This window comes from Centruroides sculpturatus, unplaced genomic scaffold, assembly GCF_000671375.1.
Source record: "Centruroides sculpturatus isolate CEXI.00-Female unplaced genomic scaffold, Cexi_2.0 scaffold869, whole genome shotgun sequence".
Classification (NCBI taxonomy): Eukaryota; Metazoa; Arthropoda; class Arachnida; order Scorpiones; family Buthidae; genus Centruroides; species Centruroides sculpturatus.
In genome coordinates, this window is record NW_019385031.1 from 230,249 (window position 1) to 249,042 (window position 18,794).

At 26.1% G+C, this 18,794-nt stretch overlaps 1 protein-coding gene across 2 annotated transcripts in view; it reads right to left on the bottom strand.

Annotated features, from left to right (window-relative positions):
- The window catches only part of LOC111633664 (Down syndrome cell adhesion molecule-like protein Dscam2), a 47,001-nt gene that overhangs the window by 12,505 nt on the left and 15,702 nt on the right, over positions 1-18,794 (bottom strand). For both annotated transcript variants that reach the window (XM_023378271.1, XM_023378273.1), the window contains exons 4-9: positions 17,202-17,348; positions 15,457-15,750; positions 15,110-15,379; positions 5,275-5,682; positions 3,348-3,509; positions 224-511 (exon numbers count right to left, since the gene is read on the bottom strand). In XM_023378271.1, coding sequence (XP_023234039.1) covers positions 224-511; positions 3,348-3,509; positions 5,275-5,682; positions 15,110-15,379; positions 15,457-15,750; positions 17,202-17,348 — 1,569 coding nt within the window. The remainder of the gene's footprint in view (positions 1-223; positions 512-3,347; positions 3,510-5,274; positions 5,683-15,109; positions 15,380-15,456; positions 15,751-17,201; positions 17,349-18,794) is intronic.

Below are 18,794 nucleotides of genomic sequence, written 5' to 3' on the forward strand. Positions count from 1 at the left end.
ATGAGAAATAAATTACCTAAAATTTTTTAAAATTTATTTTAATAACAACGAGCAAAATTTTTAATCATATTCTTAATTTATGATTTTATTTAAAATATATGCTCTCGATCTCAAATTAGTAATGTCTTGCGCCTGTACATCATACTTTTCCTAATAACAAATTATTTACATCAAAAAGATTTTGAATTGAAAGATAAAAAGTAATAATTACAATTACACTTACTCTGTACTAACATTTCTGCAGTGTAGTTGGTACGCGAGTATGGATTGAATGCTACACAGGTGTAGTTCCCATTGTGTTTCTCGTTGACTTTTTCGAAAAAAAGGTTAGAAGTGTAAGGGTTATAGAGTTCCATAGAAATTCCAAGAATATCGGGACGTAACGATTCTCCATCTTTCATCCATCGAATAGTGATTGGTGGATCTCCTGCAGAAACAAAGCAGTGGATACTCGTTCTCCCTCCCTCTTGCAATTGAGATGGGAAAGAAAAGGGATCAATGACGGGACTAGCTGAAATATAACAACATATATCACTAAGAAAATAATAACATAGATACATTTGAAAGATATAACTGTTTTGTTTCAGATTTAACTTCTTTTAAAATTTACTTCTTCTGTTTTACTTCGTATTGAAGTAATGTTATGTTCTGTGTGATGTAGTGATAACAATGCCAAATTTCTCAAAAGATATTTTCAAACTTTATTTATGAAATTCCATCGATTTTATAAATTTATAGACTCAAATATCAATTGTAATTTATATGGATGCTATGCAGAATCTAAACTACATAAATTTATAAAGATTTAAAGTTTAGAAATTCGAAAATAAAATATATAAAGAGACATTAAAATTACAGATTATTAGATATATTTTTGCTAAATTAATCCCGAGAAGCGTTATTTATAATTAACACACAAGGCCTGCATTTCATAAAGATTTTATATGTTTTAAAAGTATTACTAGTTACTCCAACAAAGATACTAACATTAATTACTAAAGAAGTAAGTGAAATATATTAAAGTGAGATTATTAAAAAAATATCTTTGCTTGAAGAAATACATGAAAGATTTATTTATTTAAAATAATATACGATAGAAATTGTATATTATTTTAAATTATGGTAAAAAATTTAAAATAATCAGTGGAATGGATAAAGGTGAGAACGTTAAACACTATAGAATTTATGTTGTCAAATACATGAAAATAGTGTTGTAAATAAAAATTCTATTATTCGTGGTTTTCGACTATACATTTCCACCATTACTCCGGTTAATGGAGTTTGTACTGTATACATGTTTAATACATTTATGCTAATGCTATGAATTGTCATGTGATACAGTCGTGTCCAAGTTTTTTTCAATTGCGCGTAAGTTGGGTCGCAAATACTATACTTAGTATATTCCACATATATTAAAAATAAGCCTTCATTCGCCGTAGTTTGGACATCATTTACCTAATATATACTGTACAAGTAATATAATATAATAACTGTGAAAGTAATTACAAGACTATATGAAAGAAGGGTGTGTGTAGCGCGCACTGAAAGAAAATATTTCGCACTTTAAGTAACATTGTCATAAGACAATCTTATTATGCTTATTAATTATTCAAAATCATTATTTTAGAATAATTTTTTAANAGTGAAATATATTAAAGTGAGATTATTAAAAAAATATCTTTGCTTGAAGAAATACATGAAAGATTTATTTTGTTGAATATTTTTCAGGAAATTTTGTGTGATTTATAGCTTTCTATCATATTAAACGAAGGATTACTTCGAAACAATTCTTTATAATTTCTTTTTCTTTTTTGAAAAGAATTATAAAGAATTGTTCTGAAGTAAGCCTTTTTAAATTAATTCCTAAAGTTTTTCAAAGAAAAGTACATTCTAGACTTTTTTATTATTTAGTTTTTTATATCATTAGATATAAAGTTGTTGCGATTGGCCTCAATCCTTCGCAACAAATAAATTTGCAAAGAGAAACGAACCAAAAATTTATACGGTTTCAACGTTAAATCTTGAATCAGTATTGATCAAAAGTGATTTTAAATATAAAATTTAATGTTTTGGAATATCATTTTTTTAAAATTTTATGCTAAGAAGATTATATAAGTCGAGTCACCAAATTTATTTTTATTATATTATTTACGTAGAATATTTTTCTGCGAACAATGTGCATTTTAACAAATCTTCGCAAACAAGATCCTTAAAATATTTTCATCGGTGAGTTTTTGATCATTAATGTACTTTTGTTCGGATTTGAGTACAGAAATTTCTTTAGAATAATCATAAAAGTATTCTACTGAAACAAATTAAAGAAGAATTAAATAAGAAAAATAAATGGAAAAGAAAATAACGATCGATACTAACAAACACCGTGGGCCTTTATCCATTTTTTTATTCTTTTAGCTCAAAAAAAAAGTTACAAAGAAATCGAAACAATTTAAAGTTCAATTAAAACAAACTGTAGGATATTTTTTAACGACTTCTCTAATAGAATAAAGCTTTCAAATTTTCTTTTATAAAAATGAATTGTGGTTAGTGCAAGTTGGAAAATATTCTTCTAAAGAAAACAGCACTAAATTTTCCGAACAATATAAAACTATTCTTATTTTTAGCGCCTTTATTGACGAAAGTGAATAACTGTTGATGACATGTACACGAAACCTCCCAAGTGGTTAAAATTTATATTATGCGAAGAAAAACTAGCTGATTTATACTTAGCATTTGTTTTCATCGTTGAAGAATTTGAATAGCCATAATTCATCCAAAAACATTGTTAAGTAAAAGGAGGATAAGAGGGAAAAAAGTACATTGCTTTTAATGAATCTTCCACAGAATTGTGTAATATGATCTTCAACGTGTACTCCCAGCGTAATAATTGTCTAGGAATTTTTCTCTTGAATTACTAAACAGGAAATTATTTAGAATGTCACGCGATTATTCAGTAATATATTCTGAAGTAGCGCAAACGACTTTTACCACATAATAAGTGGTGTAACCATTGGAGAATTAGTAAAAATGAAGACGAATGTTCATCGTTACGCTTATCGATCATTAAAATGAATATAGTTACATTTGAATTTAGCCTATGTAAATCCCAAAAATTATCAAATCCATAAAATGTTTGCCCGCTTAATAGCTAATACGTGACATTTGTATGAGAGGTAGAATTACTAATGTATCAAAATCTTACCAACGGCTTTTCAAAGCAAATATTTGACATGTTTTTTACTCTTTAAATGAAAATTAAAAGCTCTTCTGTTTTTGTTTTCATTTCCACTATTTGTATTGCTAACATTAATTAAAAGAATGCAGCAAAGTGGAGTAATTTCGAAACTTACCAACCACATGAATGAAGATTCTTCCTCGAGCTTTTTGTCCATTTTCATCACTAGCTGTGCACCACCACATACCACTGTCCGTTTTACGATCGACATCGTGAATAATTAACTGCCCGTCTGATCTGAGCTCATGACGGTGACTAGTAGGCAGTTTGCGTCCGTCTATAAAGATTCAAAAATAAAATACATCCACATAACTACAAAGATTTACAAGTAGAAACAGAAAAATCGATTGCAGAAGGTAAAGATACATTAGTTGGAGAATACATTTATATTCTGTCACTGGGCGAGACAAAGTTCTATTGATGATTTTTAGTGATAAATGATCACCTCCGAATTTTATTTTATTTTGTTTTTTTTTTATGTCAGTAGAAACAAATTGTTAGCGTGTTTTTTTTCTTTCACAACTATCACTATACAGTAACATTAATATCGAATAATTATACATTTTAACAAGAGAATAAATGATATTCTTGTTCTTCAGCTTCTTAAATGATGCTAATTTTCATTATTAAAAATATACATAAAATTTTTTCGTTTAATATTTCTCTCGAATCAATTAATTTTTTAAATAAGCTCATAATGTATATATTTTACCGTAAATATTTAAAACGAAGACTCGAAAGTAGAATTTTTTTTTTTAAAAATTGCAATTCCAACTTAAAATTGTTTTTTTGGCATTAAAAACAATAGAAAATAATGTGACACTTATATAGAAAAATTAACTTAACGAAATAAAATATATAAAGAGACATTAAAATTACAGATTATTAGATATATTTTTGCTAAATTAATCCCGAGAAGCGTTATTTATAATTAACACACAAGGCCTGCATTTCATAAAGATTTTATATGTTTTAAAAGTATTACTAGTTACTCCAACAAAGATACTAACATTAATTACTAAAGAAGTAAGTGAAATATATTAAAGTGAGATTATTAAAAAAATATCTTTGCTTGAAGAAATACATGAAAGATTTATTTTGTTGAATATTTTTCAGGAAATTTTGTGTGATTTATAGCTTTCTATCATATTAAACGAAGGATTACTTCGAAACAATTCTTTATAATTTCTTTTTCTTTTTTGAAAAGAATTATAAAGAATTGTTCTGAAGTAAGCCTTTTTAAATTAATTCCTAAAGTTTTTCAAAGAAAAGTACATTCTAGACTTTTTTATTATTTAGTTTTTTATATCATTAGATATAAAGTTGTTGCGATTGGCCTCAATCCTTCGCAACAAATAAATTTGCAAAGAGAAACGAACCAAAAATTTATACGGTTTCAACGTTAAATCTTGAATCAGTATTGATCAAAAGTGATTTTAAATATAAAATTTAATGTTTTGGAATATCATTTTTTTAAAATTTTATGCTAAGAAATATTTAATTTTATTCAAATTCTACAATATTATAAAAATAAAATCCTACGTTAGAAACTAACAAAAATTTATATTTTCAATCTCGAGTGTGAGCACAATTTGAACAATGTATACCTTAAATTAATATTATTCTAATCATTATTATTATAGAAATTTTTTATTTGAAAATTTTACATTAAAAATGAATTAAAAATTTATATCTTTAGATATAAATTCTATTCATTTTTTATATCTTTTTACATCTTCACATTTTCAAAATTAGCCTTTAAAATATTTATAAATCCGAAAAGATTTTAGATTAATTAATATTTTTGTTTCATTTTATCATAATTTTTTATTATATAATTTTTATTTTAAGCCATCGATCCTAAAATTTTGCAAAATTCTAAAATATTCAAAACTTTGACCTTTTCAACAAAGAAAAATACGTTGCACATGGCTGATTTTGAAATATTAAACCTGTTTCGGTCATCATTTTTTGGATATAAATGCTTGAAAATATCTTATATTCCTATTATTTATTCATGGATGATTTTACTATTTATTTACCTTTTTCCCAAACATATGATACTATGGGATAACCAGAAACGGGACAACGTAAAGACATAGTCTCTCCTGCCAAAACAGTTTTATTTGTAGTCGGTCTAGCTACAGGAGGACCTAGAACATTAATATTGGCGCTGTGAGACGTAGTGCCAAACTCGCTTTGCGCCTTACACGTGAAGGTTCTTCCATCTTGGACTTCCACTTTACTCAGGTTCAGATAACTATGAATAATTCCATCAGTAGTTACAAAATCTCCTTGTCGAATGCGGCCAGATGTAGGGATAACTTCATCATCAGCTGTCCACGTGATGACAGGTAAAGGATGTCCAGTCGCTCTACAATATAAAGAAGTCGACATTCCTGGATGAAGAATTTGCTTCTCAAACTTATCCACTAAACGAGGTGAATCGGCTGGAAAAGAGAGAAGATAAAAAAAATTTTCTTAAATTAAAAATTAAATTGATGTTTAATTAATAGCGGAACGTTCCGTCAGAGTCGATAAAGTTTAAATATCTTTAATGTCTATTGATTTTAAGAAAAGACACCGAGATTAACATCGTTCATCAGGAAACCTATTCGGTATATTGTTCCATGTCATTTATTCTTCTATATTCTTGCTTTAATTATATTTCGTCCGTAGAAAGTTAATGGCACGTTAAACTAAATGCCTAACACATCAATAGAACGACTTCACTACAACTTGGGTGACAAATTAATATTGGTGACAAGGCGAGCTCGGAGAAAACTGCCACTTTAAAACTAAAACCTATGGGGACTGTATAATCATTATCATCCAATAATCCTTATTGTAATCTTTATTAGGTTTAAAGTCTTTAAAATTTCCTATATCCATTAGAAGGTAGAGACTCGTTTGGCATTTGCGATGTGCCATTTCCATTTCTCTTTGCCATTAATTCCATGTATTAGACGATTACGAACAGAGAGAGATTACGTGATTACCTCTATTGTATCCGTGCTACCGGAGTTTGTAAACTAAAACACTTTGCATGAATATTAGTTCGACGCAATTCGCTAAATGCAGATAATGTTATCTAATGGATTTAATGATTTATAATATGTACGAAACTTTTGTCTTAATTTCAAAAAATGCATATACTTTACATTTCTTGTTATGATTATATCGTAATGTTTTATGTTATAAAAACATTTTTAATTTTTATAGGTCAACGCGAAGTAGGTTAAGAGAAGAGTTAAAAAGGGGGAAAAAAATAACAAAGAATTTTTCTTGGAAGAGAAAGTCATTAATGATTGCAATTTCTAAACGGGAAACTGGATTTTCTTTGCTTAGAGATGTCTTTTTAACTGTAATTGAAAATCCATTGTGTCAGATACAATTAAATAGTGATTAATGGTAGTAGCATTTTAGGGTCAGCCTAACATTAAGAGTGCTGCCTTCTTTTCTTGTCATACTGAAGAAATAAATTGAGACGTCCGCAGCATACACGTTAACAATGAGGAATACTTAGATGAGGGTATGAACCTCGACAATGTTAAATTCTTCCACAAATGACCTAATTACAGTAAGGGTCTTCTTAATGATATTTGCCGAAAGACAAGTAGTGAATGGGTATATTGCCCGAACTACATCGTTATTTTACGACGTCGAACCTATTCAAGTATAAATTTTAAAAAAAAAGGTACTAAGAATTTCCAAGTTTTCAAATCAGAAAATTCAATCTTGCCTTAAGACCATGGATGTAAGAGTGAAATGAAATTTTTATACGGCATTTATTAAATAAATATAACGTTTCAATGCATCAGCATGTTAAGAATTCACTGGGTTGATATTGATTTCAGCTACCTACTTATTAGTTTGTTCAAGTCCGTATCTTGGATAGAAAATAAATTGATTCTGTGAAAATTTTAAATTCATAAATTGTTTTATTTTATGAATAAAACCAATTTTACTAAATATGATTAAGTTATAAAATTACATGTTTAGAAATATCGATTTTTTTCCATAGAAAAGTATAGTAAAAATATACATTTTTTCAGAATTTTAATGAGCAAATCAGAATATAAATCGTATCACGATAATTGTATTATATCAATAAAAACACGACCACAACTGTAACTCAGTTAGATGTTTTGCAGCAAACGAACTTATCTAATCTTCTATATATCTACTTTATCTAATCAGTGTCAATTTATCGGTTGCATTAATTTCAATGAACTGCCTCCTATATAGAGCCATGTAGCTTAAATCATATAATATATATATATATATATATAAAGCTAATCATACGATCGAAGCTAACAGAACCAAATTTGGCATTGTCGAATTTCTGAGTCATTAGTTACATAGGTTAAGTGGTTGCTTCAATTTGAGTGACAGAAAGATTTTTCATGATAGTCGATCAATAATGTGTCACAATAAGTAAGTCGTGCTCGATAGCGTAGCAAATGAAACATATACTTGGCTATAGAAAAAGTCTTCTTTGTAATCATTTATCTTTACTACAAGGAATTTATATATATATATATAAATTTTGTGAATATTAAAAAGGTCATTCAGTCGCTAAATCGATGGAAAAATTAATCACAGACTATTATTTCTGTGCTCCCCTTTTAATGATACATTTATATTGTTTTATTGAGTTTTAGTAATGAAACTAGTGCACGATATTTCGCTCTATATCACACTAAAATTAATGAATAATTAATCAGGAAATTGATTCAACTATTGATGAGTTTTAAATGTGTTTTAACGTGGAAATATTAAAATTTGAAAGCATTGTATAATGTTGTGTTTGAATATTTTATATATTTCTTATATGTGTGTAAATTTTATATGTATTATACTGTTCTATAAAAGTATTTAGGATATATATATATAACCTTATAAATAAAATTACTTTTGACGTTTAAAGCATACATGTGTCATAGAATAAAATACAGAATACCATTTTATTTGCTTTCAGAATTATACTATCGAATAATTACAAGCTACCATCTGCTAATAAGGATTATTTACATTTATAATATTAAGATAAAGCCGTTATTTTTTATGGAATAAAAGTATCCAATATTATATTATAACTCCTGTTATAATTTAATAAATTTTCTCTTATATAAATTTATAACAGCCAATTATATTTTTTAAGAATAATAAATCTAATAAATTTACCGAAACCGTAAGGCCTACTTTCGTCAACATTTTATTAATTCTTTAANTACAATTTTTTTTGGATACGTTTTAATGGAAAACATTGCTTCTTCGAAAAGGAATGAAATATATTTACTTAAATTATTATATCAGAATATTCACTTAGAATTATTAAATTATGAGAAATGTCTTGTTTTTGTAGAACTATAAGATATATATCCGAGGAAAGTAGCTCTGTAATTAGAGACAGTATTAATTTAGATTTAATATCATTAGCCAATGTGGAAAGAACTTGCCAACGTAGAGATTAAACTTAATATTTGGTAGTAATGACAATTTATTAGTAAGTCCGTGTAAAGTCTAGTTTACTTTGAATGCAGATGTTAGTTATATAAATTTGATATTATGCTTGTACTGTACATCACTCTTAAGCTTAAGTATTGTTTTATAATTTCCACGCAATTATATGTAAATAAACGCAAATAATTTAGATATATATTTATAAATATTAAATATATATCATAACTTTCTCGCATTTAAAATATGTTATTAGTAGACTATTTTAAATAATATATATGTTTTAAATTACTCACATAAAGAATTAATTACTAAGTGTTCCATAAGCTAAATGAAGTATGAACTATTTTGAAAACTTAGAAAGTTTATTTTAATTCTTTAGTTTTAAGGTAATTCGCATCTAATTTGACTCGTGAAAGGCTATTACTAGTTATATCTTTAATTTGAATAATTATAATTTCAATCAACCCGGGAGTCATCTTTAAAATTATATACAGGGTGATCGTAATTAAAGAGTAGACGTTTAAAGCTCTCTGTGGAAAGAACTATTGGGTAAATCTCAACCAAATTTGGTATACATGTTTATCCTGAGTATGCGGTATGCGGTTTTGATTTTCGGAAAAGAATTTTAATTCAAAATTAAGCCGTTAAGAAGAAATTTGGCACTGTTGTCTCCTTAATATGTATATTAAATACGTTTTCTAACGAATTGCGGATATAAATGGAGTCACACGGGTAAATAGTCATGGTACTTTGCTTGATCGTGCATTAGCCTACTTGTTAAACATTTCTATCAAAGAAACAGTAATGCCAGCTCGATGTTTAAGGAAATTTCAGCCTTAAAAGATCCTTCTTTATAAGTCTACAAATATGCAAATTAAAGAAACAGCAACGCTAAATTTCTCCCTAGTGGCTGAATTTTAAAGTAAAATTTTTTCTCGAAAATAAGAACCATAAGAATCAGGACAGTACATACATACACATATATATATATACATATACAGGCCTACCAAATATATATATATGTATATTTGGTAGGCCTATATATATATATATATAGGCCTACCAAATAGAGATTTACCCAATAGTTCTTTCTACAGAGAGTTATGAATATCTACACTGATTTATTAAATTATAAGTATATAATTTAAAAAAATCTTCTTGAATTATATATTGTACTTATAATTTAAAAATGTATAAATTACTTAAAATGTAACTTTATTATAAATATATTAATAACTTGCTGTTAAACATGATAATGAGCTTATTTTATACGACTGTAAACAATGTAAGAATTAATATCTCTAATTTGCTTTAAGTTTTAATAAAAATTTTAAAAAATAAAATATTTTATTTTCATTTCTTTCTTTATTCAATTAAAAGATTTTAATGATTTAGACTGCATCACCAAGAGAAGTATTCAGTTTTTCCTGTCATCTAATTTCTTTTCGTGATTTCTGATGATCAATAATCAGCTTATACCGTTCTCTACACAGTTTCTTTATACGTACATGATTATTGATGATAATGATTTATGAGTTCATGCGAATGCAATATATATTATTTATAATAAGCACTAATCTTAAATCTTTTGATATAATTAATAATTATAATCGGATTATTATAAATATTATAATCCAATTATATTTATTTATTACACTTATTTAAGATTATAGCTCGCAATAAATGATTGTATGATTGTTATATTTTTATAATATTCTTATCATAATCCAATTTACAAGAGTGAAAACGGAATCAATTTATAATTATATGACGTTTTCTTTCTGAAATAAAATACGGTACATAAAATAATTAAAATAGATAAAATATTATTATAAATAGTTTAGCTTATTCATTATTTTAAGAAATATTAATTAAACATTAATTAATTTTTTTATATATTTAATTTCCCTCATATAACTGAGAATAGATTTAATGCAATTTTTATAATTTTATTGGATATATTGTCGTAGAATGCTTCTTTTGTTCATATAAAACGTGATATGATCATTCAATATTATCAATAAATAAATACATTAATAAGAAAACTAAAAGATTATTGATAGAAAATACAAAGCTGTATGCATAAAAACAAGTAAAATATTAGAAATATACTTGATTGATTTACTATTTTAAGAAAGAATTACTTTATTTTTTACACCTTTAACCACCCTTATATATGTAAAAATATCGTATAATACAGTTTTTACAATTTTTTTTGGATACGTTTTAATGGAAAACATTGCTTCTTCGAAAAGGAATGAAATATATTTACTTAAATTATTATATCAGAATATTCACTTAGAATTATTAAATTATGTAAATTAAAAGCATTCACTTACTAATAATTTTATTTTATCATATTTTTAAGTTACCTTATATAGTTCTAAAAATAAGTAAAGTGAAATTTTTACAGTTTTATTGGATATTTTATTATAGAATAATTATTTCCTTTACACAAAATGTAATACGATCACTTAAAATATCAATAAAGCAATACTGCTATATTAATAAGAAAAATAAAAAGCCAATAATAAGAAATATAAAACTGCATACAAAAAATGTAAAATATTATAAATGCACTCGATTCATTTACTATTTTATAAAATGATAAAGAAACGTCAATTTTATTTTAAACCCAAACCTTCCTTATGTAACTGAAGAGAAATATAACTAGTTATTATAACGTTTTCTGGATATGTCTCTATAAAAAAAAACACTTGTTTCTTCCAAAGGAATGACATATGATCACCCAGAATTTATTTATTAGTTTAATAATTTACGTTTTATTATTATAAACAAGAAATATATCAGTAACTTAAATAAATAATAAAAAAATATAGAACTATATAAACATAACAAATAAATATTTCGAACACGTTTGACTGATTCATTAACTTTAAGAAATATTAAGCAAAAGTTAATTTATTTTTTTATATCTTTGATTTTCTTATATAACTCAAAATTAATATAACGTAATTTTTATAATTTTTTCATGATATGTTGCCATAGAAAACGGAATGTAATATATTTTCTGAAAATTAGTTATAAAAGTACTAAAATTTTGTCTAATAAATCCAATTTATATATTAAATTTGACTTGCTTTAATATTAGAAAAGTTTAATTTTCTTTCATTTCTATCAGCAAAAGCTGGTTAATATAAATTTGTAGTTTAAAAATTGAAAAAAAAATTAATTAATAAATCTATAAAATGTACTTTTTAATTTTCTAAAAATAATAAGGAGCGTTTTATAAAACTAGTTTTTAATTTATTAAAAAATTTTTTTCTAACTAAATTTCGTTCTGCGCTTAGGAATTATACCTTAACTGATATAACAGAAATAATAACTTATATAAACCGACATCAAAATTTCATTTAAAATAAATTACTTCATCACGAATTCCGACTCTCAAGATAATAGAAATGGTTAAATTTATGCTTTGAATTATAAAGTTAGATTGACCTTTAGAAGTAAAATTTCGTTAGTTTTCATTCATTAACACTTTATTCATGAATTTTCTAGGAAAAGTAAACATATATTTTCAAATTTTATTTATATTTTAACTTATTTTTTTCTTAATCTAATATTAACATTTATCAAAAATTACTGTTTGCAAATTTAATTAAATGTCTAAAACAGATTAAATCAATGCAATAATAATTTTTAAAAATTATGCTTATAGAAATTAATAGAAAACAGTTTAAAGTTCGTTATAACAATTCTATACTTTTGAAAGGAAAGAATATTTATAAAGAACCTTAAATTAATGAGATTAAACTTGAGATTAATTACTATTTACACGTTAATTCATACAATTTATCAACTCCCGAACTCTTTTAATTAAAAGAACTTAATAGAAGCTAAATTTAGGCAAGTTATAAGCTTAGATTTGTTTGATTTAAACAATTTTTTTTTTGTTTTTTTCCTTCAATTTTTTTCCTCCAAATTTGTCATTTGTTAAAAGTTTATCTAAATTTCTTACAGTTCATCCTAGAAATTTTATCATTTATATAATAATGTGTTCTTATATAAGAGATGGGAGAAGATGAAGATGTACTGTACAGTACATTGACAAAAGAAAGTATGAAAAGGAAAAAAATATTAAATATATATTAAGAAAATTAAATAAAAATTGAATATAAGGCAATAAAAGCTAAATTAATTTTAAGACAGAAATAAAACTAAAAATAGGTTTATAGACCGACTTTTATAGAGTAATTCAATTTTTGATTAAATATAAATATAGGTTATATATTTAAAAGTAAGCTTATTTATATTTTTTGCTATTTAAAAGAACTAACTTTTTCAGGAATTTTCTTTCTAATTAAATGATCATAAAGAGCTATGGCAATAAAGTTTTTCTTTTTTTTAAAAGAAGTATGAACGTTTTATATTTTTAAAGCAATATTAGAGTAGAAACTATACTTCTACTGTAAAAATGTTCTAGAATTTGTTAGTAGCGGAAAGCTTTTAGCAAACAGGTAGATATTTATTTTAATTTGTTTTTTAGAAAAAAAAACACATTAGTTATACTAGAAGGGTATTAAGGTTATATATATTAATATATGAAAATATAAACTATAAATTTTATTGATCGTGTTCTAGTTTTATTTCCAATTTTTTAAAGCTAAATTTAAAGCATTTATAGTAAAACACATTAAACCTTAAATCAAGTAGCCGTTTCTTTTAATTTTCGAAACGTCTACGAGAAGATTCAATTTCTCGTTTTCAGCGATATCAAAATCATTTTTATAGAAACGAAAAAAATAAAACATTTCGAACATTTCTAAAAATCCAGAAATATCAAACTTGTTTTCTTTGGTTTTTTTTCTCTCCATTCGTTTCTATAAAGCCAGATTTCCAAGTTCACTAAACACTTGACTTTTTTTAGAGTTCTCTTCCGTTATTATTACTTTCCATAGTTTAAATCAATGATCAAATTACAGTCCCGGGCCAAATTCAGCCAGCGGCATACCTTAATTCGCCCCGCGAACATATTTGACACATCACTTATAAACCAAAGAAATAGGCTAATGTTTTTATAGACTATATGGAACACTATTAATAGCTGAGATACAGTACCTGGCTTCGTTCGGGAAAATGATATATTAAGATAATATACACATATAAAAAAATATATACGGTAAAAGAATATGTACTTATAATAAAGTTAATACAGATCCAACCAAAAACAATTTTAAATCGAAATTCGAAATTAGCCTCAGCCAAAGTTTCATAAAAATCGGTTCAGCCGTTTTCACCTGAATAAACTGACAGACGAGAAGACAGACAGATGTAAATTTAATTTTATATATTATATAATATATAGATCTGTACAATAGCTATATATCTATAATATACATCTATTGTATAGATATATTTGTGGCCTGCCTAGTTTAAATTTAATTTTATATATTATATAATATATAGATCTGTACAATAGCTATATATCTATAATATACATCTATTGTATAGATATATTTGTGGCCTGCCTAGTTACGACTTATGCGCAATTTGGTCATCATTTATATTTAATCAAAACATTTGGGCATTATTTCTTTAGATAATTCGTCCGTATCCTTTCTCTTTATTACTTCATGATTCAAGCCTACCGCATTAATTTATACTTGTTTCATTATCCTTTAATTTACATATAATTTTCTGTATGTTGTTCTTCAACGTCCATTCGTTCTTTTATTTTGTTTGTATATATTTATTCGGCAGGCTTGAATCATGAATTAATGAACGTGTAGAATACGGATAAATTATCTGTAATATGAAAAGCATTAATAACGGAAAATAACTCTAAAAAGGTCAAGAGTTTAAAGACATAAAGTATTTGGAAAACTGGCTTTATATAAGCGAACAGAGAGTAAAACCAAAGAGAACAAGTTTAATAATTCCTGGATTTTTAAAAATGTTCACAAATCTGTAACAATGTTTTTGAGATCTTTTGATGAGAAGTTGAGTATTCTCGAAAGCATTTTAAAAATTAAAAGAAAATGATTCGTTGATTTAAGATTTAATGTGTTTTACTAGATATACACAACACGGATTCGTTCTTTTCTTGTGTTATAAAATTAAAATAATTTGTACACGTATTAAGTAAATTTTAGCCTAAATATTTATATAATTTTTTTACATATTTTTCATAAATAATTCTAATAATATAGATATAGGGACATTTTTATTAATAACACTCATTTTATATTTACACCCTTTTTTCCCTTAAATATACTGCAATTTAGCTAAAACGAAAGAAATTTGTCGAAGCTTAATTTTATATCTAATCTTCAACCTTTAAATTATTTAAACGTTTCCTAAATAGATTTTGAAGATAACTTATAAATAAAATAAAATATTTAAGTTCTTAAAAAGATTCAAACTTAAGTTATTAAGCTTTAAACTTGCCTCTTATTGTCAAAGATGCACTACATTGTGCAGAATCCTTATTGTTATTGATGAAACATTGATACATTCCCTGATCTTCGGGACGAACAGCAGTTATATGCAAAACATTATTGTTATGCTGCTTTATCCTATTATCGGTTCTAATTATCTTCATGTTCCTTCTCCATTGTAAAAAATGAACTGGAGAACCCACTACATCGCATGATAATGTAATAGAGGAGCCTACCGTAATTATCTGTTCAGGGATGACGATATTACATTTCAACGGAGCTGGAATTAATAGTGATGCAATTAATATATTACTACATTGCGATCACTCAAAGATAAGTATAACAATATAGTCTTACCTCTGATGATAACATTGGTCTGTACTTGTTGCTCTCCCACGCTGTTGTTAACGGTGCAGACATATTGTCCACTATCACTCAAAATAGCATGATGGAGGATTAAGGTACCTTGCGTAATAACGTATCTATGATTATGAGACAAGGGAATTATAGTAGCTGCATTCTTTTTATACCAGCGATAAGTGGGAACTGGAGATCCAGATGCCGAACAAGGTAACCATAAAGCTTCTCCTTCAAGAGCTTCAGCTTCTCTTATCCAGTGAGTCATACGAGGAGGAACTTGACCGTGTGGAGCTAACACAAAAAATATATCATATAAAATCACATAACTTATATTAAAACGTATAAAACTAAGCGAAAATGATAAAAATCATTTCGAGAAGCATATTTGTTTAGTATAGTAAGTAATTTCTTTTATACCAGCGGGAACCTTACTCCAATTACTGAAAACATTTCAATATATTTATGGCAAAAAAAGATATTTTTAAAATAATGATTAGAATGTAGAGAAAAGGAAACAAACTGCCGGAGGTTTCGGGTAAACAAGATCTGGCAAGAGAAGGAAAAAATAACCTGTCAGAAGATTACTTCAAAAACGACGTTTGCAACCAATATATGCAGCACCTACATACCATATCTTATTTGATCAAAATCAAATACTCCATATCTCCCGTTCGAAATACCAGATTCTGACAGGTCAACACTGACAAGCTTTCCAACATCAAATTGTATTTTTACAGTGGAATATAATTGAAGATTGTAGAATATCTGATTTATTTTCCATTTCGTTAGAAAACCCTATCGTCTTTTGTTGAATAAAATTTATTAACCCAAATACAACGACTTATTTTACATAAAATTAATTTAAAATAAGTTTAACTATTTGGCATTATGTGAATCTAAACAATAATTTAAAATTAAATTTAATATATGAATTATATTTACTTAATTATATTCTGTATAACAAATTCGCCTACGTGAAGATATTTTTGTATGTACGTTTATGATTAGAAACATGAGTTTATCTTAATTATTTGACTTTTGAGGATAAATTTAGGGTTAGCGAGAATAAATTAATTAATACAGAACAAATTTTCGGTAAAGATATAGTTAAAATTGTTTGTAGAATATGTAGGAAGTCGGTTAGCCTTTACATGCCAGCCTACAAGATTAATCTCTTGATGCGCGATGCGATATAATGAATACAAAATAGAACCAATTAAAATAAATAGTACTGGATCGATAGAGTACTAAACTGTACATTTTACTGGCAAATTTTACGGTCTTTTGTAAGCATATTACATTTGTTGTCTCATTAACAATCCGGGTGATTAAACGTGAAGAAAGAGGTGTGATTAGCTTCATTTGTGACACGATAAGGTTTGTGCAGTAGCATGTTACTGCTCAAATCCTCTCTTATTCCAGTAAAAAAGTGTAAAACTATCAAAATTCTTAAATAGAACCTTAGGGATTATTGTGTAGCACATCAAGTATTGCTTCTGGAAATGGTTTTTATTCATAAGAAAAATCGATTTTGTCAACTGTTAGTATTTATTATTTTTATTTCTAGCGAAAAATCTTAAATAATTAACTGTTTGAATCTATTTTAAAGTAATTTTTCACAACTTAAAATATCAATCATATCAATTTATTTAAGTAATAAATTATTGTAACAAGTTCAGCTTATTTGATGATTAATTTGAAGAATATCGTGTAATGTAGCGGAAATATAGATAGATACTTACTAGTTAGAATAATGTTTGCCCACCGATCACTATTTCTTGTAGAACGAGACAACTTATCGTGTACTTGACACCTATATTTCCTTGCAGCATCCAGATCACTGGCTTGTCGAATGTGAAGTTCACCCGTAGGGAAAGCTGCATACTTTCCTAGAAGATAACGCTTCGTTTAACACTGATGTGTTGTTAATAACGTTTAATGATTGCCACTGCCACATTAAAATCGTTAAGTAATGAACAACGTAATATTTCGATAAGTGAAACAAAGAAAATCTGTTAATTAAATGTCTGGGATAAGAAAAAGTTAGAAAAGTTCCATGAGCAAAACCCAAATGAATAATAGGTAATTTACCGATGTTAGCCATATCCTCCACTATTCTTTGTTTTGGTATCATTTATCTTCTTTTATACGTTTTTTCTATCCTTAAATTCCAGTAAAAGTGTATCTGGGTCATGATTTTTTTTTGTATATTGTGATCAAAATTGGTATTTATTTGGGGTAAAGAAAGCTGACTGCTTGAAATAGTTTTGGAAAGAATAAGATTTATAGCTGAAGCAGCTAAGCCAAGTACTTTTCTTACACGTTATGCATTCCCTTGTGTAAACGATTGCAGAAGTTGAATAGTTCTATTTTAAGAGATGTTGTTTGAGGCAATTGATGCTGTTGAATTAAATTACATTCACGTAAACAGAAAAAGATATTACCATTGATTTGACATACATCCATATATTAAAGCTGAAAAATGATCTGTTTGATTAAAATGACTGGAGATAAACCCATTAAAGGCATTTATTCATTATAAAAGTCTATAATATATTTTACTGAGTTTAATTAATATTAGTTTTATATTATCCTTTAGTAATATCCTGTTAGCTTTCGCATTTATTCTTTGTTGCAGGCGTATTAAGTCTGTCATATCAGATGCACTAAAGGGATTATGATCCATTGTATATAGTAATGCCTGTGCTGAGATTATACCAGGTAGACCATGAATGTAAATTTATTGGATACTGTAGGAATTAAATTCTAGATTTCATGTACGAATTACGCTTAATCTTGATATTTTATCGAACTTTAATAAAAAGAAAAATATATGTAGTAATTATAACATTAAGTAATATTTATTGAGTTAGGTTGATCCAAATAACCTAACTGTGATATATAAAAAGAAATGCATATAAAACTATACAAAATTTAAATATTTTGTATAAAGAATAATATAATTAATCGTAAAAGTATTTATACAAATATTTTAATGTAAATTTATTCACAATATTTAACGTAGATTAATTTTTAATATCGAATAAAAATGAAAAATTAACATTATTTATATTTTTACTTTAAAGCACGAATTAAAAATAATAAAAATGCATACGGTTTTTGTGTAATGTATAAACTGAATCATTTACTTTGAAATAATGACGAAAAAATATATTTATATCAAATAACATAACATTAATTTTGCAAGTAACAATTTTAAATACAGAAAATTACTCAAGTTTCTCATAAAATATAATTATATACATTTATTTCTCTTAAAATTACACGAAATAATCCTTTCTTTATAACATAAGAATTAAATGCACAAATTTTAT